At 40.2% G+C, this 23,705-nt stretch overlaps 1 protein-coding gene and 1 long non-coding RNA gene across 24 annotated transcripts in view; both read right to left on the bottom strand.

The window, feature by feature from the left end:
• Positions 1-12,568: 12,568 nt before the first annotated feature.
• The window catches only part of NFIB (nuclear factor I B), a 442,099-nt gene continuing 430,962 nt past the window's right edge, over positions 12,569-23,705 (bottom strand). For 20 of the 23 annotated variants that reach the window (XM_033439769.2, XM_033439771.2, XM_033439772.2 and 17 more), the window contains one exon: positions 12,569-19,094. In XM_033439769.2, the coding sequence (XP_033295660.1) occupies positions 19,077-19,094 (18 nt within the window). In that variant the 3' untranslated portion in view covers positions 12,569-19,076. The remainder of the gene's footprint in view (positions 19,095-23,705) is intronic. The other 3 variants (XM_049710692.1, XM_033439776.2, XR_007477723.1) reach the window with 2 other exon arrangements.
• Positions 19,423-22,366, bottom strand: LOC125964586 (uncharacterized). The gene is made up of 2 exons (XR_007477727.1): positions 21,948-22,366; positions 19,423-21,856 (listed from the first exon to the last, which is right to left on the bottom strand). It is a non-coding gene; the product is annotated as an uncharacterized LOC125964586 (long non-coding RNA).

Genomic DNA, 23,705 nt, shown 5'->3' with positions numbered 1-23,705 from the left:
TGGGATACGGAGGGTGGGAGGGAGACGCAAGAGGGAGGAGATATGGGGATGTATGTATATGTATAGCTGATTCACTTTGTTAGACAGCAGAAACTAACACACCATTGTAAAGCAATTATACTCCAATAAAGATGTTAAAAAAAAATACTGCAAAAAAAAAAAAAAGACGTAGCCAAGAGTTTCAGCTCCAAGGCCCTCAAAAATTCTGTTGTAATAGTAAGATTATCTGAATTCTTTTTTTTTTTTTTATTCTGAATTCTTTATGTATTATGTTTATCACTTATAAAGAGGTACTGAAATATTTACAGATTATGATATGATAGCTGAGGTTTCTGGCAAAATAATGCAGTTGCTGGGGGATATGGAAATAGAAAACAATATCAACATGAGCAGTCATCAGTTGATACTGGTTATAGCTGAGTGATGGTATATGTACCACTCTTTAGTTTTGCATATATTGAAAAATTCCATTATAAAGAGTCTTTTTTTTAAAGAAGAACTCACTTGAACTATAATCATTACAATAATGCAATTAATAGTACCTGGCCACTCTAAGGTTGGTGCCCTACCCTGATCGTCTGTCTCTGCACCTTCTGTTTCTCCTACAGCAGTCTTCATAAGGTGTAGTTATTTTGTTTACTTGATTTTAGTCTGTCTCTCACTGAGCTTTAAGTTCAGAAAGAGAAACAGCTCTAATTTACTACTAAATACTCAGCATCTAGCCCAAGGCCTCTGCTGAGTGGGAGCTAAGTTAGTATTGGGGAAGGAAAGAAGGAAGGAAGGAAGGGAAGAAAACCATACTAGCACCACAGAAGGCACTTCATATGTCATTTAGTATCTTATTTCATTTAATTCCAACCACCCCATGAGAAAAACAGCCATTAGAAAAGATATATACATGCCTCGCTCTAGGTCATGAGCTGAGAAGTAGCAGGACCAGGATTTGGAAATGACCTGGATCTGCTTGGCAGGACTGAGAACACAGGCATGTGCCGCCACAGCAGTCCAAACACACCTGTTGAGTGCAAAGATGATTTCGGCTCACAGAGGGTGAGAATTGAATCTCGACTCAACAAACAGCTAATATGAAAGCAGGCCTGGCAGACTGAAATCAGTCCTAAGTTAGTCTTTCTATTATTGAGTTTACTGTTTAATGAACTCACTTGGAAAACACATCTCCTGGATGGCCCTCCCTGGTATACGATATCTACCAGCAAATCGAAAAATCTGCCTGATGCCCAGACCAAATATTGGGTAAATCACTGCCCCAAATATGTACTGAATATAGATTTGACTTAATGCCAATGAGTTTCTGAAGATACAGTACAAATGTTACATAAGGAACGAACTGAAAAAAAAGAAGGAGCAAAGCAGAAACCCTACAATCAGGATAGAGTTATAGTAAAATAGAGTCAGGCAGACCTCGACTTAAATGTTGCCGTTCAGTTACGGAGAAGCTCTGGGAAAGTGACTTACCTTCCTTGAGTCTGTTTCCTGAGCGTGAGAGAACTTACGTAATGAGCGTAATGAGAACTTCTAAAGTTCTCATGGGTATGTAAGGTACTTTTAGATGCGGATTGAATTTATCCTCTTACCTTTTTCGGCCCGCGTTGGTTTCAGCGTATGGGGCACGTCTGCCTGGCCAGCTGAAGATCTTTGGTGTAAACAATAATTTAGCTACTCCTCTTCAAATACAACTCTGACCTTCAGGCGTTTGAACTGATTGGTCAAGAGATACTCTGGTGTCAGGCTCATTTATTCCATCAAAAGGGTCTCCATCGAGGCTTCCCTGGTGGCGCAGTGGTTGGGGGGGTCCGCCTGCCGATGTGGGGGACGCGGGTTCGTGCCCCGGCCCGGGAGGATCCCGCGTGCCGCGGAGCTGCTGGGCCCGTGAGCCATGGCCGCTGAGCCTGCGCGTCCGGAGCCTGTGCTCCACAATGGGAGGGGCCACGGCAGTGAGAGGCCCGCGTACCGCCAAAAAAAAAAAAAAAGTCTCCATCATCCTTAGTACAAATGTGTCTCCTTGTAACTTCTAACTTTTAGTCCTCGTTGTGCTCATCTGAACCTAACATAAGTGGTCATGTCACTCTTCCACGTGACTGAACGTCAATATTTGACAGTGGAGAGTGACCCGGTGCTTCCAGGTAATCCTTCCAGATAAAATAGCAGTGCCATCCACCTCAGTTTTCCTTGATGATTATTATGCCTACACTGTTTCATAGTAACTCTTTAGAATGAAGTATGGTTTTCTAAAAACTCAAGGATGACACACAGCTACATCTCAGCAATGAGAGTAGAAACTTGGTCAACCATTAGTGTGCAGGCTTCTTGTAACACATGTGTGCAATTTTGCCTTTTCAAAAAAAAAAAAAAAAGCAGCTCAGGTGATGGAGGAGGCTTCCTGGGAGATGAGGTGTCCACCAGTGTGCGTGAGGCTTTTTGTTTGAGCTAGTCAACCAGTTCAGAGAAATGAAGGAGTCACCCCAGAAGGTTTCCTCAATCTATCCTGATAAGGATAAGTTTAACATCCCCTAAACGACTCTTGATGTTACTCCAGAAAGGAACCTAAGGAATGATTCTCCCTTCCTTGCTTGTGTTTTTTAATTGGAAGACTGGGATCTATTGCTTGAGCAAGATATAACCATACCAAATTAGACTATGCTGGCTGGAATAAGAAGCATATACATTTTAAAGGAAATAAATGGTTTTAAAGCATGACACAAATTAAGCAATGTGAATAATTACCATCAAGCTTTCATCATCATTTGGGATCCATCTGGGGAAAATGACAGAGGAAAGGAGCTTCCCTCCACAGAAGAAGCCCTAACAGGCTCAGGCTGAGTCTGGAACAGGGATTCTCAACTCTGATTACAGTGGATTCACCTGAGGAGCTTTTAAAACTAGCCAGGCCCACTCCCACATGAGATTCTAATGTGCAGTTAGGGTGGAAAATCACTGGCCTAAAAGGAAAATGGTGGCCTGTGCATGCTGGGGTCACCAGGGGACTTGGGAACCCCTCAGAGGTAGGGTCACCAGTCTCGGCAGAGAGCAGCTAATTCTGCCCATTATCCAAGTGTCTTGGTCCCCTGAGCCTCTTGTCTCCTCAGGTGAATGAAACCCTGGTGGCCCCAGGTGACCATGCTTGTCACCACTTGGTATGGACTCCAAGCAGGGCAACATCATTCTCTCTGCTTGTTTCTCCTGCATCCTTCCTTGGCTTCTAGATTTCCCCAGAGGCAGCCGTAGGACACAACGCTAATAGGGAGATACAGGCAGCTGTGGTAATAAGGCCTCCCACCATCACAGACCTCCTTCACAATCATCCCTCGCCTAGGACTGGTCTCAGGTGTAGATAGAGCAGCCTGATAATAGCAATCACACTGATGATTTATGAAGTATCTGCTAGGCGGCACGGAGCTAGAAGCTTTCCATATATCATTTCTGAAAAAAGATACTATCTTCACTCTGTAGATGGGGATATTGATGTTCAGAGTGATTAGGCAACTTGACCCAAACACACATGGCTGGGACTCAAATCTACCTGGCTCTTTCCAGGACACACTGCCCGTCTTTAAATCTTGCCCCCTGCAGTTTCTTATCCACATCCTCAAATTACATGAAGTCCAACCCGTGAGAAAACGAAAAGGCCTCTGGGAAAGTGGAGACTGTGGGGCAGAGAGAGCGGTGAAGACTCAGTGCCTGTGGAAAGGAGGCACTATTGACGGTGACAAGGAAAGGAGGAAGGGACAGGACGAGGGCAGAGGGAGGGATGAGCTGGGACACTTGTGAGAAGCAGAAGCTGCAGGGCACCAGCCGCTGAGGAGGGAAGGAGAGGGGAAGAGAGAGGGCCCGTCTCAAGAGGCCAGATAAGGCCAAGGTACGTTAACATGTATAAACTGAACTTTGTTTTCTCCCCTTAGGACCTGCTCCTTCTTTGGAACCTGCCAAGCAAAACTCACTTAACTCTTATCAGATTTAGCCAAATCTTGGGAAGGCCAGTAAGTCAAAGGCAGTGAACTGATGTCTGGTTTGAGAATATCCACGTCAGAAACCTGGTCAGAACATGGTGAGGGGGAATGGGTAGGGAGGAATGTGGGAGCGCGTTTGGGGACCAAAAGTGTTGTAAGTAAGGGAAAAAAAAATAAACAGAAGTTAAATTTTACTCTGTGCTGACCTGGATTCCACTCTTGTGACCCTAGCTGGAGAAAAGCCCTTTGTCCCATGGCAGCCATGCTACCGTTCAAAGTAAGCCAAGCGGTGAAAAATCTGTTGGTTTGTGCATGCGACGTTGGTTCCTGAGATCGGGTTGGTCCTTCCCTGCTCTCCTCCTCTCTTCTCCAGGCCAGGGGAGATGGTGCTGACACAGGACCTCCCTGGAGACCCAGGCTGCACGCTGCGTTCTCAGGCCCCTCCTTCGGCTTAATCAAAAGCCACCTGCAGGAAACTGGTGGTCAGATGGACTTTCCCACAATCCTCAGTTAGCATGACGTCAGGTCAGAAGGTTGCCCTGGAAGCCAATAAAAACAGAGCCAGACACATTTTCCCTGGGGGACTGATGTCCAGACGGGTTTCTCAGCTTAGCTGCTGCCCACACATCCATGCTGTTGAACCAAGGCCGGGGGTTGGTTTTCTAATCTTCCCGAAGGTAGACAGGCTGGTTCCCTCAGCAGAGACTCAGACTGAGGGTAATTGTGGGAATCAGGGAAGGGGAACCCTCTTCCTTGACACCCTCCCTGTCCCTGTCGGACAAAGAGGGGAAAAAGAATGTACTATGAGGTGAAAATGATGCCTGAGGAAGGAGCACTGGAGGAGTAAAGCTGGAATATGGTGCTAATCAGACAGGAGTCTGAGATTTTTAAGTAACCGAAGTCTACTTCATGCACTTTGAAACTCCACATGACAAGTCTTTTGGGAGCACTGAGGATGGCCTCAGTCCACAGGGTCGTCCATAAGTTCAGCTACAGAAAGACCGAGAGAAACAAGCTATCCAAAACTGCTAACAACAATGGCTAGCACCCTTTCTGGTCCATGTGTTACGTATCAGGCACTGTGACGGGTGCTGCTCAAGCACGATCTCGTTTAATCCTCCACAGCAACCATTAAAGGTAGGTCTTATTGTTCCCATTTTACTGAGGGTAAATTTTAAATGAGGAAACTGAGGCCTCAAGACTTTTAGTAATTCCCCCACAAACTTACGCTCTGTGCCAGGCACTTGTCATACCTTACCTCGTTTACTTCTGTTGAACTGGAGTCGCCCTCAGATTCTAGTTAAACAGGAAATGCTGCAAAGGCACTAGAAGCCCCGCCCTGCGCCAAGGAAGGAGAACCTGTAGGAAGGAGTAAGCCGGGTTTGCGTCCTCTTGTGCCTCCAGGTGCAAATCATGGTGCTGGCACCTGGTTGTGGCCAATAAAGTTTTTGAAGAGAATGAAAATGATCACCTGGGCCCCAGCTTAAAGGTGAATTTTACTCCACAACTTGGAAACCAAGAAGCCTGCAAAACGGATGACCGAGGATCAAAAGCATGTATCTAGTGCCAGGTTATATGAGATTAATAAGCGTTTCATAAGTGAGTGGATGAATAAATGAATGATTTCTCACTCAAAAGTGTGGCAGGGCAAGGCTGGGCTACATTCCTATACCCATTCCTACCTGATTTTCCGTGTTCGTAGTTTTCCATGTATGTATTGCCGTGTCTGTGTGCCTCTCTGCTTAGAAGCACTTGGCTTAGAAAAATCAGGCCTGAAGACAAAGCTTAGCAATGTGAAATTAAGGCTCTTAGCCATGCCTTATTGAAAAATCACAGTAATGATTTTTTTTAATCCCATGATATATTTTACCCTCTTATCTATATTTATTTCTTCCAGTAAACAAAAAAATTTAAACAAACCCAAGGAAGCTTCTAGATTCTTCTTCCCCTTTTGCAGGAAAGACAGTTCTTCAGACATACTTTCTTTAAAAATAAAGTGCATATAATTGACCACATTCAAGACTTGGAGTTCTCTATTTGTGGAAGATTCTGAAAATAGAAGCATCTGCCACAATATCAGGGCTTTAGAGCTGAAGCGTCTGTCCAAACTCACAGACTGGTATTGCAAAATATTGAGGTAGTCTCCAGCATGGCTGTGATGAATTCTGGAAAAGGCGGCCATTTTCATTCTTGAACCCTCCACCTGGCTTTGCCTCACTGTTGACTTCCGGACCTGCCCGCAGCACTATGTGCGGGCCTGTGCAGGGCCACGCACCATCAATGGAATCCACTGTTTCCCAGCGGGGCACCTGCATGGCAGCCTCAAACAATGAGGCCATACCATAAGCCCCTCCTCTCTCCTCAGGGCACCCAGCGTGAAAGAAAACTTGCTGAGGGAGGCCTGGAAGCCCACTTGCATCATAATTAGACTGCTTGGCCAACAGTAAACCACCGACATCTCCAGGTGAACGCAAGAAACTACTTCCCAATTTTAGGTACCTGCAAAGCTACGGGCCAAGACAGTGTTAGCATGGGACTTGAGCTCTCTCCTCTTGCCTCTGAATGAATGTTAGGAGTGAAGACTGAGGAACACTACCAGGAGCCCTAACTCTGCCTCTGACTTCCAGTTTGGTTTGGTTTTCACAAGGGTATATGCATCTTTAAGCCATCCTCAGGTCTGTGAGCTCATCAAGAGTGGGACCCCATAACACATAACCTGGACCAGATCTTAGCTAGAGCTGCAAAACACTGTATTCCATGCTACAAAAAGTCTTCTCTGAGGAGGTAATAGTGCTATTATGACAATAAATATGGTTCAATTTAAAAATGTTTATTTATGACAATAAAAATTATTCACCTTGAAAATGTTTTACTCGTTCAATATCTTTTAATGATTTGTTGGTTTATTTGAATGTAAAAGACATAATGCAAAGGTAACCATCATGGCTTTTGCAGTCAGGCATACCTGGGTTCTAATCTTGGGTCCACCACATCAAGGATGTGTGAATTTGGAGTAAATTGCTTAATCTCTGAATTCCTCTTTTTTTCATCTGAAAAATGGGGATATTGACAGCTAGAATATTACTGAGAATTAAATTAAATATAGTATGTAAAATATTTAGCACAGGCCCTGAACCACAGTAATAAGTCCTTAATAAATGATCACTATTACTCTATTGTTTCAATATAAGCCCAATGATAAATTAGTAAAGAATATGATGGTAGAATAACATTTTGAATGACACTGAGTTTCCAATGTCCACCTTCACCAAAACTTAATGAGGTTTATAATTTTGCAATTAAAATTGATGACAAACTATCCTCACATAAATCCTGGAAAACAGAGAAGGTCAATGATTGCTTTAATCCGATTAAAGTTGCTTTAGTTCCGATTTGAGGGTAAGAGAATTCTAAGATCTTCAAGTTCTATACTATTCAAAAAAAGATAACCAAATGATTTCGTCAGACCAAATTGTAAGACACATGTTAAGCAATTTAGGGCTGCTCATTGGAGGATATTTAAATCTATCATTTCCACTGTTTGTTTGAACAAGTCACCTCACCTCTGTGCCTCAGTTTTCTCATTGGTAAAACAGGAATAGGATTCAATAAGATAATAGAAGTAAAATACTTGGCCCAGGACCTGACTCAATAATCATTCAACAAATGTAAACTATGCCCACTCTTGTGTTACTGCCAACAAAGCTCTTTCCCTCTTATTTGAAAGTTTCCTGCACTCTGTCATCCTGTTATGTACCTCTGTCACTGTTTGGGGTAAATCTTGATATTGTTGATTTGGTGATGATTTGTAACATGTGCTATCAGACTTATTTCTCCACACAAACCTCCTTAAAGCTGGATGGAGGGGCTTCCCTGGTGGCGCAGTGATTGAAAATCTGCCTGCTAATGCAGAGGACACGGGTTCGAGCCCTGCTCTGGGAGGATCCCACATGCCGCGGAGCAACTAGGCCCGTAAGCCGCAACTACTGAGCTTGCGCGTCCGGAGCCTGTGCTCCGCAACAAGAGAGGCCGCGATAGTGCGAGGCCCGCGCACCGCGATGAAGAGTGGCCCCCGCTTGCCCCAATTAGAGAAAACCCTCGCACAGAAACGAAGACCCAACACAGCAAAAATAAATTAATTAATTAATAAATTCCTACCCCTAACATCTAAAAAACAAAAAAACCCCAAAAACTGGATGGAGAATGTGCCCTGAGAGTTCTCACTGGAGGGGCAGCCAGTGGAAACAGGGCTCCAGAACCAGAAAATCAGAAGGGGAAATCACTGAACCTGGAGCAACCCATGCGGCTTTCATTAGCACCAGGTAACATACTCACAATTTAATAAGTACTCCCAGTGAGGACATAAGCTAGAGCAGAACCCAGTTTTGATTTCAAGCTACTCAGGCAAGAGGTCAAGGAGAAAATTAATACAATCTCTACCAGACCTAACGGTTTCTCTTCTCATGGAGGAGAGATCATTCCAGTGCTACACCTTTTATCCCAAGCCTTAAAATAAATCTGGGTCTTTTCTGCTTAAGGAATTTATATGCAGTTTTACAAGGAGATAAAAGTTAAATGTAGCTATATGTTTAGCTGACTAATCAAAATAAGAGTAGATAAAATCAGAACTTCTCTGAAAAACTGAAGGTACATATATGTTGTATTTATGAAGAACCCACAAATATATCCAAAAAAGTCAAGAATATTTAAGAATCCTTTCTTTCATCTCTACTGTATTCCCTCTACTCTAATTAGTTAATCAGTTAAAGGCTAGCTATAACCTTGACTATCATGGAGCTGGATCTAAAATGGAACATGTACAAAAAATTTTCTGTGATCTTAATCCTTTCTTATGACCTACAAGTGATATTTACATTTTTTTGTTTATATCTTTATTTTTTCTTAATTTGATTCTTGCTTTTCCTAGGCTGTGCCTCATACATTAAAATATTTGCATTCATTAAAAGTCATTAATTATATTCTAGCTTGTGTATGGACTTTCTTCCAAATGAAGGAAGCAAAGGACACTATGATTTCCTTTCCTTTCCTCTGCCTGTGTCAGCTATAAGATATGAAGAAAAATTAATTAGGCTTAACCCTTGACTTCTCACTATGTGTGTTTTTCTGAAAGCTTCTCTGAAATGGAAAAGAATGTTTATGTGTACAAATAGGCCAGGATATTCTTTAATCTATGTTATTTTTATTTAATCTGAACACTAATTTGGAACTGATTACTTTGCTAGATTATGAAACAACCCAAACAATATTTCACAAATAAAAGTTCACAGTGAAATTAACGGGCAAGCCACATATATGCCCGCGTACTCCTACTTCTGCACATTCTTGAAATTCCAGTTTACATTTAGTTTTGCCTGGAATATTATTTAAGTATTCTGGATATTTTGGCTTAGTATTGCAAACATTAGGTTGTTCGTGTATTTGTGTTTTTACAAATTAGACAAGGAACTGCAGTATAAATGGATTTGGGGCTGAAATTTCTTTTAAAATATTTTAATTTGAATTTCTCATCATAATGAAGTTCCATCAGTGCCCCTCCTCTTATATGTTTCTCTGGATAGGTGTAAAGCCACTTTATTTTTGTACTAACAAAGAGAATTTTGATTCTGGAATAGTAAAAATGTGAGAAACAGTAATTGGGAAAAACATATATGATCAGGACAGGGTGGATTTGACTCACCTTCTAAGTCTCTCTTTCTGAGGAAAGTGTCTTTTCCCTGTGTACCATGAAAGGTACTGGGCGGCTGCTGGAGGGTGCTGGGCATGGATCCAGGGCAGCCCTGGGCTCATTTACATCCACGGTCACACTAATGGAGGCGGGGAAAGCGCTGAGGGGGCTTCTGGGAGACAGAACAGCCCCCAGCTGTTGTTGTTAAATGTGGACACACCCTTCAGGTTGCCAATCCCCACGGTCCCCATTTGTTAACTCTGCCTGTTAACCCAGTTATGCTACCTGCCCTGCCCCCCTGCCCTCAAGCTGTGACCATTTGCATTTTTGACCCCCGCAGCAATAAATTGCACGCCGCAAAGACTTCTTCACATAATCCACCCAGAGAGGAATCATTTATTGTTAAAAAATAACAGTGGTGAGAACTTCTTGGAAAATGCCAGTTTCCCACCTCTACTCTGCCCTCCATCTATCCTTCAGGCCCTTATGTGGACTACTTTGGTCACATTAAAATCCAGTAGCCCAGAGTACCCCAGAGGGGGGCATTTTGTTGACATGGAGGAAAGGACCATTTTAGAATAAGAGACACCATGAGGATCACTGAAGTTTCCAACCCTGAACAGAAAGAGCAATTTTGGACAACCCAAGGATGGTTTGGGGGCCTTTGGGACTGGGTGAGCAGGGAGTGAAGGGAGAACCAAGAAGAGGGGAATTCCACAGAGGGAGGTGGCCTGGAAGCAAAGAACAGAACGTTTGCTTCCTTTCCTGTGGGAGCAGCTACGCTGTCCTGTAAAGACTTTGTGGGGCTCCTCTGTATGAAGTCTGGAAAGCTGCATATCTCAGGCTTATCCAATCTCTCCCAGCCCATTGCAGATTTCACCTCCTTATCCAGTCCCCACCTTAAGAGGAAAGAATGGAGTGTCATGTGAGCGGAGCACAGATGCCAGCTGTCAGCTTGTCCAAGGAGGGAAGAGAGTCAGATGCTGCACTCTTGCCTGGGGCTTCCTCCGCCCACAAGGTCCTCCGTTCAGTTCTCGTGACTTTTCTCTATTTGAGAAAACTTCTATTCCTTGCAAATTCTTGTGTCTCCTATAAAATAAAGCTACTTAGAAAATTAACAGACTTAAGAAATCAATGCTTTTCTTCCCTCACAAAGAAAGGAAAGTATTGACATCACCTGAAGGGAACTTCTAGAAGCTAAGGTCAGGTCATTTACAGACGCGCAGTTTCCATTCAAGAAATGGTCTCTTGGAAGGACTCTGTTGGAATATGTATCAGTAGAGACTTGCCGGCTGCCACAGAATTAAAACTAAAAGGGAAAGAAGTAATGTTCTCCAACCAGTAGCAATTCAATTATTTCAATAACACACACAACACAAACACACACACACACACACGCAAAACCAATTGCTAATGAAAATAACTCATATCTTCATGTCCTCACTCTAAAAGAAATGAATCCATTCATTTCTGACTAATGTGTCACACTGCCCAATGATGAAGCCAATAATAATAATGATAATAGTAATAATAAGTAACACATTTCCAGCACTGAAAGAGCTTTACACGCACAATCTCATTCATTCTCTCAACAGCCTAATGAGACACTCTCACTAATATCTAATTTTACAGACAAGGGAACTGAGGCAAAGAAAGTTTATGTAACTGTCTATACAGCTGGCCATTCCCAGCATTTGGAAGCAGCCAGTTTAACTCTAGAGCAGGGACTTGAAGTAACTGTTGTGTACACTTCCTCACTGCTGTCTCTCTTCTATCCCCAAATCTTGATCGATGCCAACAAAGCCAAACATTTTCATCAGGGCAAAAAGTCGCTCTATACGTAAAAATTTTATTTCAATTATAATATTCTTAAAACTACTTCCCAGGACATTTCTTAATCTTCTAAAACATCCAATTACCATCTCATCTTGGAGCCGTCCAGGATTCTCCATTTTTTTTTCACTAGATAGCGGTCAACTGATTTCCATGCAACTCTACACACAGCATTGTAAACCCACTGTATCAGGGCGGTTTGGGGAGGTGAAAGGGACCCGAGTCATGAATTAGAGGTGGTGGGATCAGGCAGTTGGATCCGTTTCAGCAAGTCTTTGATTGGGATGGTCAAATTCCAGGCATTTTTATCTCTTTTCAATGAAGCTTGCATTAGTTTTGCTTCATTTGTGCACATCACTCAGATGGATCGCAAAACCCTTTAAGCTCATTCCTTTTCAATTAGCTATTTTTGAACTCCAGCTGACTCCGTTCAGAATTGCTGTATTCAAGGAGTCTGGATTTGGGACCCCATCCTCAGTTTCAGCTCGCGTCCCACCTCCCTGGGCATAAGGAACATCGACCCTGCTCGCACTGAAAAGTAGCACCGCTTCTTGGAAACCTAAGATGCTTCTCCTTTTCAGGCATCGGGAGAAAGAAATTCTTCTCCTCCAGTACTCACAAAACCACTAAACCCACAGCCACAGGGTGGCCCCAGGACTTACCTTTTCTGTTGAGTGTGTGTGTTTGAGGCCCTTGTGGTTTTTCAGTCGAGGAGACCACAGTCCATTCATCCCGAGCACACGTTACATCTTCACCTCATTGCTGAAAGGCCTTTCTCAGAGAGTGGGGGGCTGAAATTCTAGATCTGCACTTGCATTTCTACGGTCATTGTTTAGAGAGTTTGGGAGGACTATACGTAGTAGGAATTGCAAGAAGGGTTTAAACATACACACGTGCCCAGTGCAATTGGAAGTACCGAACTGAAATAGTAACCATCCCAGATGCTAAGAAATTAAACCCATGCTACAAAATTCCCAGATGGAAGGACCAAGATCCACTTCCAAGATATACTGACCCCAACGCTAACGTAGGAAGAGCGGCGGGAAGAGGTGGAGGAGGAAAATAAAACATGAGGCCAGAGTCTGTAGCATAGCTCATTTTATTGTTTAAACAGTTTTTGCATAGGAAATATATCTGCTTCCAGTAATTGACTGCAGTATGAGCAGCTGCTAGCAGTATAGGCTGGATATAACAGTAACAATCACATTAAGTCAAGCTTGATTTACACCAGTTTAAAACTTGTGGCAATTGAGTTCATTTGCAACCCACAAAAAGTACCCAAAGAACATTATCCTCCAACCGGGCACAATAAAACCTTCGCTAACATTCTGGCCCAGTCTGGGGCTGATCCCAGAGGTCTGAACGCCAGAAATTAAGTAACTGTCATATAATACATCCTACTGCTAAAGGTTTGTTACACGGAGATTGTGCATGTGCCTCCTTTTTGAAAAAATTTAATTAAAATACAAGGTTCTGTATTTATGGCCCATGAGGACAAAAATGCCAAAAGTTTTAAAATGGATCAACCCTGGTGTGTAGCTAGCAAGCAATAACTGACTACTCGTCACCTACAGTTGTACTAAATGTATCTAAAGAAACACACAGTCCTACAAAAGTTGTTCTCAGAGAAATATCATTGAGGTGAGGGCACCTCTTCCCAGGATGCTAAAAGTTCTATGTGATATAAGCACAAATTAACAGCTTGATGAAGACATAATCTAATGCAGCTTTGAGAAGCCTATGCCTGGGATGGAGTTACCCCTCACATTCTACAATGTTGTAGAGATTTTTTTTTTTTTTCCAAGAAAATGTCATTTGAAACATATTTACAACTGAACTCAACAGAGACTGTGAAATTGAACAGGCACTGCTCATTTGTTTGAGTTTTTTGGTAAACATTTTGCTGGTTTTTTTTTTTGTTTGTTTCTTTCTCGTTTTGCATCAACTTTTTTTCAGTCCATGCAACTTCAATGCCCTCGATGAAGAATGCATAATAAGCCATACTTCTTAAAAAAAAAAAAAAAAGACTTCCTTCTGCATAAAGAGATATATTTGCCACATCAGTCCCTGTAGCACAGTTTTCAAAACCATTCTGTCAAAAATACAGTAATACAAGACTGGCTTTAGTGTCACCAGCTCACACTGCCTTGTGTGTATGTAGGCCACCATTTGTTACTGGTACTGTATCATGCAATAAAAGTTATCAGAGGCTGGGGCTGGCGTGCTCATAGGCTAGTGGCACTGAAGCGTTTTCACAATCTCAACAATTTGAATTGCAACACACAGATATTTCTAAAGAGTCTTAACTAGTGAACCCTTTTATTATTTAAAAAAAACAAAAAAACAAAACTACTTACAACCATTGAAGAAAGAATTGCAACAACAACAAAAAAATGTAAAAATTGACCGTCTCCAACTTGTCCCCTTTGACTATATGAACAATGTCACCAACAGATCTGTGGCACGGACACAGTACAAAGAGTTGTCATGGCAATGAGTCTGGCTGATGCAAAGGTCATTGTGCAGGGTCAAAGGGCAAAAATCAGTGGTCCATGTTACCCCCCAACTGCAGTGCTCCACCCCACCCACACAATTTTTAAGGAATTAGAAAAAAACAGGGGAACTACCAGAAAGTGCAAAATATGAAGAAGGCAGCTTTCAGCTCCTTCAGCATGGAGTAGAACATTCAATTTTGAGCTTTTACAGTTGGACTTGAATAGCCTGCACATTTAAGAAAAAAAAGTTTGCAATAGAAACCCAATTTTTTAAAGTCCAGGAAGCATGCAGCTGGTTAATGTTAACCAAAGACCTTGACAGGAACATGTAAACTATACTGAATGTCATGCTTGGGGCCTATCTGCCAGCAATATTGTAGAGTTGTTTCATTACAAATGAATACTGTACACTGAATATGGGATAACTTTCTGCAGCCTTCGTTTCACACGGTACATAGAGTTTGAATCTAGGTAAAGAACACATGTCCTGGTGTCACACCGCTGAAGATGTCCCTGTGCAATCTCTTTTGTTGAGTCCTTATGAAGCTACAAGTCACAAATCCAAGATTCTGCTCCCTGAGGACACGTTATGTGAGACATAGCACGGTTTTGTCATTTTCTGCCTATCCTGAATGCTCTGTGAAACAACCTTAAATACCATCACGTAACAATCACAAAAACTTTTGCTAAAGGCCGTATATACTAATAAAAAGACAGTGGTGCTTCCGACATTCTGAAATGCTCTGAAAACCAACTTTTCCAATACTAAATACAACAAAATAACCTTCATAAAATATAACTTTTCTCCATTTACACTTTTTTAAAGGATTAGTATCCTATGCTTTTCAAGCACAGGAATCTGTGAAATAACTCCTAACATGGACAGATTTTTTTTTTTTTTAATACATAACTTAAGAGCCTGGAGAGTTTTAACTCAAGTCCAGTCTCCAAACAAGGAATATTCTTGTTTACTTTAAAAATGGAAACAACATATAGTTCCATTATAATTGTTAAAAAGTTAGCTTTACAAACATGGGAATTTTAATTTAAAAAAAAATTCTTAACAAAACTATACAGTGTACAAATTACTGTCTACAAGGTAGGCGGTTCATGAAGAAGACCTTTCGCTCTTCTTGCTACTCGCAGCTTCACAGATTCATTCACATATTTTTTTTTAATGGAGCTGCCCACCCGAACATTACCCCATAACTATATTGCTATAATTAAGATTTTTGCCATGTCTTTATGTACAGTCTCCTTCACTGCCTTTTTCTTTTTTCTCCTTAGACAAGCCTCAAACGCTCATGTCACTCCAGAGGAAACACTTCAGAGGCACTGTGAGGGGTGGGCTGCAAAGCAACGCAGGGAAAGCTGAACAGTGCCGCGGAGCCGGGGCTGGAGACGCCACCCCCTACTGATGCCCTTGGGTGACCTTCACCATCCTGTAGCTCTGCAGTTCTGGGGAGGGGAGGGGCGTGCAAGACCTGCAAGAGGGGGGGGGGGCCCTTAGTCACAAGATACTTCCTGGTAAAAAGAGGAGGAGGCCGAAATGGATTTGAGATTATATAGAGAGTAGTATCTTTTTAAGAGTTTTATCTCAAAAGGAAAGGAGAAAAAAAAATGATTAAAAAAAAAAAAAGCAACACTTGAACTAGGCCTTTGTATTCAAGAGGCAGGCAGGAATACCCACAGTGTGTAACTTATTTAGCTAGAGCTGCTCATTCACTGGCAAAAAAAAAGAGAGCGACTCTGCTCTTAAAAAAATACTGCGTGTCCTGTGAGGTTGATTTGTTCACCTACTAGGTTGAGGAGCTTGGCTGAGATGATCTGTTTTCCACCAGGGCAAGTCATCACAGAAATGACTGGACTTCCTTTTGAACTTGCGCTCCTGCTGTGCTTTTCAGCATTGGGGCTATCAAACTGAATGGGCTAATCAAACACAATTCTCAGGCCCATAAGCATTGTTCTAAAGTATTCATTATTAAATGATATGCTGTGAGAACAATAGACAGTTTATTTTATTAGGCCATGGCCTGGGGGAAGGGGGTCGGGGCTCCTCAGGACAGCCCACCATGTGTCACTAATTCTAAAAGATTTTCCCCCTCGTAATGAATTCCCTCAATGGGACTGGGTGGGGCGGGGGGGGGGGGGTGTGGTGTGGCAGGCAGTGGGGCAGAGTAAAGTAGAACCAGCCTCCATTCACCCTCTAGCCCTCCGGGGAAATTAGATCCAATATATACTTGAGGTACCATCCCTTAAAAAAGAAATCCCATCAGCATCTAATGGGCTTAATGCATCCACAGGAAAATTCATTTCTAAAAATTCTCTATTTCCCTTCTAGTCTGGTTCTCTGTTTAAAAAGGGCAGGTAAAATGAAAACTTAACAAGACTTATTATTTTTGTTCCTTAAAAACTGAACTTTGATTTTAATCTAGAAGTCCGAATACATGTAATAATAGCCCTCTGTTCAATCTCCTGGATATTAAAAAAAATTTCCAAGCGCACTACCGTCCGTTTGAAGTAGTGAGTCCCAGGTAAATCACAGACTAACATTCATGAAATGAAGAAATGGGGAAGGAAAGTGGTGGGGAAAGGATGCGGGAGCACCCCCTCCAGCAGGATGGCATAGTTTAGAGGAGAAAGTATGCTCAGCCCCGAAGTTGAAACATCTGCTAGATGTACTTTTCAACTTTGCTAACTATGAGACAGGCTCACTCTCCACTGTGGATCCGGAACTTTCAAGAAAAACGACCACGCCCCCCCTAAAAAAGATAAGACCGTTTGTTTTAAGCCAAGTCTGCCTCCAGGTGAATTGGTTGTGTTTGCTTGCTCTTACTCTGTTGCTATGAAAAGCAGAAAGGAGTTCCGCTTGCACCCCAGGTGGGGAGTTTGAGAGGGAAACCTGTGAAGTTGAAGTTTCTCACAGTAGGCAGAACAGTCGCTGTGCAGCCCAGGCCCATCTCAGGGTGCACTGCTTCACAGCTACACTGTAAAGTGTTAAAAATCCTCCCACCCACCCCAGAATATATATATATGTATATTAAAAAAAATCCCCTGTCCATCTCTCAGTACACAAAAGGACCTCATCACACTGCAAAAATAGCAGTACCCACTTTGGTCAATTAAAACAAACAAACAAAAAAAAAGCATACATTATTTTTTTTTTTAAATCTGTGTACTTACCTATAATAACCAATACAGCTAAAAGCACTACCTACATAGGCAAAACTTGGTATTGCATAATTCGTATAAATTTGAAATCCCTCCCCCCCAAATATTAATTGGAAGATGAAAAACATGAAAGGTTAATAGAAAAAACACCAAAATACTGAAAATATTGCTGGTCGATTACAATTTTTAAGCGGCAACTATACACAGCCATGATATGCTTTATAAATGTGAGATAAAGGTATAACTGTCTAAAAAATCCATGATGTCACACATTTTTCTTCGTCTGGAGTACAAAATATTTTGTCATAAAAATGGTAAAGATTTAAAATGATAATAAATGCAGCAAAACAAGTGTAGTGATGTCACTTTTTTGTGTTTTTTTGTGTTTTTTTTTGTTTTTTAGATTTCAAGGCAAGGCACGTAATGTGGACATTATATCTTCGTGCAAATTAGGATTACTGGAAAGAGTATTTTTAATTAAAATTTTAAGAGACATAGAGGCAAAAATGTGTCTGCCCATGCACACCACAGATCTGTCAATACAAGAAATTTGTTGAACAAGGCTAATGTCTGAAAGCACCATGCAAGTATTCAGCACCCTGATTACATCTGTTTTCTCAAGAGTGCATTTTTATATCCTACACCCTGGCGTTCCCAGTTTGTAAACTGTAAGCTTTACCCTTGTGACATGGATTTGCCTGCCTCTTTGTCTCTAGAATGCAGATTTTATAGAACCTTTTGTACACCCTATGGGTTCTTGATGCAACCAGTAATTTTAAATAAATAAATTCTACCTCCAAGGAGGCTGCAGCTAAACCAACATAAGTGCTGTGTTTTCATTAATTTTTTTTTTCCTCAAGCACATGATTTGTCTTGATTTAATGCCTTTTTACTGCCCTCAAAAACTGAGGGGAAAATAAATTCGTTCAAAATTATTTTAAATTCTTTTTAATCCCCTCAATTTAGAGTCCAAGGGCTGAAGGACTTATAATCATGATTCCCCTTTAGATATAAATTTATAAATTGCACTTGCCTCTGTTAAGTGTTTCTTTTGTGGGGAAACTATTATATTAATTTTTACTGTTGCATGCAGAGATAACACTTCACCTACATAGAGGCATTTCTTCCATAGAGCCTTTGTGTTCAAACTGTTTTTTTTTTCCTTTTTTCTTTTTCTTTTTTTTTTTCTTTTTTTCTTTTTTTTTTTCTTTTTTTTTTTAAGATTTCAAACTGGGTTACACACTGGAAAAGGCTGGGTTAAGGGCCAAAATTTAATAAATCTGTACTGATAACTAAAGGCTACAGAGATTTCATATATATTTTTTTTAACTTTTAGAAATCAGAGTGCTTATAAAATGGCTGGCTCATGGCTCTGTCACCCAGCACTTCTGATGCCGCCTCCTAGCCTTAGTTGGTGAGATAACCAGGAATAGTGATTCCATGCGTAAACAACAAGAATACTAAACCAATAAAACTAGCTTATCATGCAAATATTAAGGCATCTAGAAAGTCAGTTAAAATATATTGTCATAGAGACAGAACATCTATTTCCCAGCGGACTTCATGTAACAAAGGCTACTTTGCAGGGGCTGAGATCTACCATCAGTGAAATATCATCGACCCTTTTTATGTCATTACAGTTTCAACCTTAAGGGAATTAGTGATTGTAAGTGCTGCGATTGCTGGTCTATTATCTTCTTTCTTCAGTTTCTTTCCTTTCTCCCTTTTTGTTTGTTTTGTTTTGTCCAGTCTTCTCTTTTCCTTTTTTTTTTTTTAAATTTCTTAAACTAGTGTTGTATTTCATGTTTCCCTCAGTTGCTTGTTTCTGCTTGAAGGAAAGGTTCTCCGATTATGTTCAAACCGTAATTTTGGACATTTGCCGGTAGGATGGGTGTCCTATTTGATACTTGGAAAGGAACCAAGCTAGCCCAGGTACCAGGACTGTTGGCAGGAGAGGGGCAGGAGGGAAGGAAGAGAAAAAGAAAAAATACAACGTTACTCTACAGCAATATTAGAAATATAAATTCCATAGGCATCAAATTACTACAATAGCTTTTTTCCAAATTGCAGTTTAATATGAGATACATGTGCTAAATTATAAACATTATACGTATGTAAGCTACATGGTCTATTTCTTTCACGGATGGTAAGACTAATTGTGAAAAAAACTCGAGTAAGACTCATCCATAGTTATTAAACTCTGATTGAGGATACTCTTCCTAAAATACTTGGTCTACTTTGATGTAAATATAATATGATTTTCTGCCAAAAAAAAAAAAAGAGAAAGAAAAGAGCAAATCTACAACAGTGCCAACATACTTTGCAAGCAATACTCTGATCTTGTTTTAATTCACCAGCAATTGTGATGTATTTCAATTTTTCACCTGCCTATCGGTTGAATAAAATTGAAAGCCATAATGAAAGAGATTTTTTTTTCCCTTCACAATAAGAGAAAATACATTTTTCGGAAGGCCAGTGCATAATGTGTAGTTGGAAGCTGACACCAGAGGCCAGGGCATCCCCTGTCCCTCCGCATCAGTCATGTCTCCACATCCCAGCTGCTGTGAGTTTGGGAGTCTGGAGAGCAGCCTGGGAGAAGCCCCACAGGGAGGGAGTAAGCAGAGGAGGGGCTTGCCCCTCTCCAACAAACTCTAATTTCACCGATGTTGTATTTGGTGCTGTATAAAACAAAAACAGTTCAAGAAACAGTTCTCTAATTGCTACTGGCATAATCTCTCATTAAACAAGTATCATACAGAGGAAAATAACACGACACCTACGTGTCACAAAACAACCCCATAACATACATTCTGGGTATACCTAATCAGATGCATTATTTGTTTCAACATTCAACTAGGAACTAATGTCAGCTAAGTAACAGCTGCATAAATAATCATGAAACAAGAAAACATCCAACTGACAATTCCATACCCAGTTTTGTCATCGTCTGGCATGGAAATATAACTTCAATGTTTTAAATTTAATTTATCCTTTAAATTTAATTTATATCCTTTTCTTTACTTTTGGAGCCATGAGGTGAGATGGATTCTACTATGGTAGGTATCAAGCTAGACACACTCATTTTTTCATATTTAAATTCCAAAGGTACAAAAACCTTTATGGAATATTACCTTGAAGGAACAATTTTCCTACCTACTCCCTCTATCCCCCAAAAAGAAAAAGCTTGGATTAAAAAAAAAAAAGAACTTGATATGTAACTTTTTACTCTCATGACACTTTTAAACAAATAAAGAGGCTTATTATTACGTCTAGGTACATATTTCTGAGTTAATATTTTAACAGAAAAATATTCACAATGACCTTTTATGCTAAAGGGATTTTGTGATTAGAGTATGAGATCCATAATAACAAAGTCCATTTCTCTTTCTGTTCTCCATCTAATATAGTTACTGGTACATGGTAGGTGCTCAGTAAATTTTTGGATTAACAGGCAAATCAATTAAATATTCCAAATCACACCCAACTATATATTTTTTAAAAGTGTTGCTCATAATCACATAATTTCACAAGTACATTGCAATTTGGCCCCTATAATAAGAAAATAGGCATCTCTGAACTTAAAATTAGAGATGTTTAGTATTAACAAAAATTAACTATGCAGGAAAAATCGTATAATACTTGAAACAAAAAATTCAAATAAAAAGATATGTCATTATAGGATAAAAAATCATAATTCTATAGAATAAAAAGTTGTTATTGAAACCTTTTCTAAGAGACTTAACTGTTTTCACATATTTCTCTCTTCCCACACACATCTTCAACAATTATTTCTGCATTTTGCACCACTGATTGGGCCACTGATTGGGAAGAGTGTTACATGATGCATCATGAAACATTTTCCCTCCACTGTCCTACTGCACTTGATTACATAGTACTTCTATATAGCACTACCTCATATCATAATTATCTGTATCTATGATTATCTTACTTACTGAAAGGTAAGATCTCTAAAGAAAATGACCTTATCTTATCAATCCTTATTGCTGGCCATAGCTGATGCTAATTATTTCTCAACAAATAAATGACAAAACTGGATCTCCATTATTTTTAACCTAAAGCAGGAAGCATGTATACAAAACAAAAAGACTAGCTCAAATTGATAATCCTTGACAGTAAAAGAAAATGTCAACAAGTAAATAACTTTGCAAAATTAACGAGTCCCAAATTAAATGGGCTCTAGGAAGTCATTTAGAAACTGCATATTTTAGGAAAATAAAGTGTATTTTAATGCTTGAAAATAGATGTGACTCCTTAAATGGAGAAGTCTACTGATCAATGGCAGAAAAGACAGGAATTCAGGGTTTATTTTGCAATAGCTTTCTTACTCAGTTCTTTAGAAGAGACATGTATTGTTAGTTTATGGAAAATCCTTGATAAAAATACATAGATGCTAGTGACTAACAGGACTCTTGATGCAGAAGAGCTAACAAATTCAATTTAGATGTTTATTTAAACCTTTCAAACCTCCCATGCTACATTATGACCACGTCAAAATTGCAATGTGTGATATATTTGTCAATACTGTTTATGAACCTTTGGGGGAAAATAAATCTCAGACATTAACACTATGCAGACCCCATATATGAGCTTACAAGTCTCTTATTGCCAATCTGGAGGTTAAATACAGAACTGTAAGGCACAGACATTTTTTAGAGCTTTTTGGTAGTCCCGTTGAAAAAAATCTGGTAAAACTAATTCAAAGATTACGATAACAGTGCAAAGAAAAATGTTTAACCAAACAAAATAACTTAGATCATTTAATTTCTAAAAGACAATGCCTCAAATCTCATAGTTTTTCAGGTAAAAATTTAACAGTGCTTTTTACATATCAACTCTCTCTACATAAGTCAATGTCAGTGATTGCCAGCATGGATAAAACAAACACACTTTCATATTTATGTACATATACAACTAGTTACATGTAAAATGCTTAATCATTTTAATTTCTAATAGAATGAAAATTATATGGATAAGCTTATGTTCAATCCAATAATCTGTGTCTCTGTCTATTAAGAGATGAGAGTCTCTCAACTGAAAGATTTGAAAATATTCAAAGTCAAATTAAGCTACTTCAGCAATATATCTTCAAATACTCATTTACTTGGTCTTCATTACATTTTCCATTGCCAAATCACTTTTTTTTTTTTTAAGGCAAACAGAAGATGAGCATGACTGAAAGTTGAAAGCACATCTTTAAAAAATATTGGGCTTCCCTGGTGTCGCAGTGGTTGAGAGTCTGCCTGCCGATACTGGGGACACGGGTTCGTGCCCCTGTCCGGGAAGATCCCACATGCCGCGGAGCGGCTGGGCCCGTGAGCCATGGCCGCTGAGCCTGCACGTCCGGAGCCTGTGCTCCGCAACGGGAGAGGCTACAACGGTGAGAGGCCCGCGTATCGCAAAAACAACAACAACAACAAAAACAAAACAAAAAATATATATATATACCTGCCAAACTAGTAAAAAGAGAAAAGAATACAAGTACTTTGTGGAAAATCAGGCACAAAACAAAGCCCCAAATATTTTGACAATACTTTAACACAAAGCAGAATTCACCCTCGTGACTTCTACTCTATGTACGCTCTAAGTATATAATGAGATATTTCATTAAAAATAAAATAAAGTTAAATAAAAATTACAGGAAAAATTAATACATCTGATATCATGGATCATATTTTCATATGATTCTGATCAAATGTATGATGTGGCTGCCGCCCCCCCCCACCAAAGGAAAGAAACAAACAAACAAATTACTTTGACCTTAAGATGCATTAATGGTAGGTGATGGTACGGCTTCATTTTATACTGATCAGACTATCTCAGAAGCATTGTGTTTCTTCTAGGCATCGCTCTTCAAGAGAAACAAACTCTATGGCATTTCTTTGGTGAAGAAACTCACCAAATCATGTCATTTGAGGAACATTAAACAGAAACAGGGAAGACATGATAGTTGAGTTGAAAAGAAACATAGACTTGTTCCATACGGTTCAGGTAGACAGAATTAGCATAAAGGCAGAAACTTCCAGAAGATACCATGCTGAGGGCCTACTATGAACAAGGTGCTATCTTGGGTGTTTTACATATGCTATGTCACTTAATTTTCTCAATGAACTCTTGAAATTGCCATCATTATCCCCTTTTCACAGATGAGAAAGTTGAGGCTTAAACTCATCCAAAGTTACCCACCTAGATCTCAGATATGAATCAGTTCTGATTCCCATGGCCATTTAACTATTATACTGCTTCCCTGGGAAGTTAGACATTGACCAAACATTCAAAAGAACTTATGAACAGAGTTTTCTGAAGGCAAAATGTATTTGCTTCAGGAGACAATGAATTTCCCATGCCCCACACAGCTGGCTAGTGCTGCAGCAGACTTGCGCACAGAATATGTGATCGGTCTGGGTGATCTAGCAAATATGAAATTTGATATATCTATCTCCTTTGAAAACAAAGCTAATTGAGAGTGACGTTATGGTGAGGATTAAGGAGGAAGAAGATACCTCCTTCTTCTTTTTAAAAATTATACACTAT

The sequence above is a fragment of the Orcinus orca genome, chromosome 6, assembly GCF_937001465.1.
Source record: "Orcinus orca chromosome 6, mOrcOrc1.1, whole genome shotgun sequence".
Classification (NCBI taxonomy): Eukaryota; Metazoa; Chordata; class Mammalia; order Artiodactyla; family Delphinidae; genus Orcinus; species Orcinus orca.
Note: the sequence above shows the minus strand (reverse complement) of the source record. Positions and strands in the feature narration are given on the sequence as shown.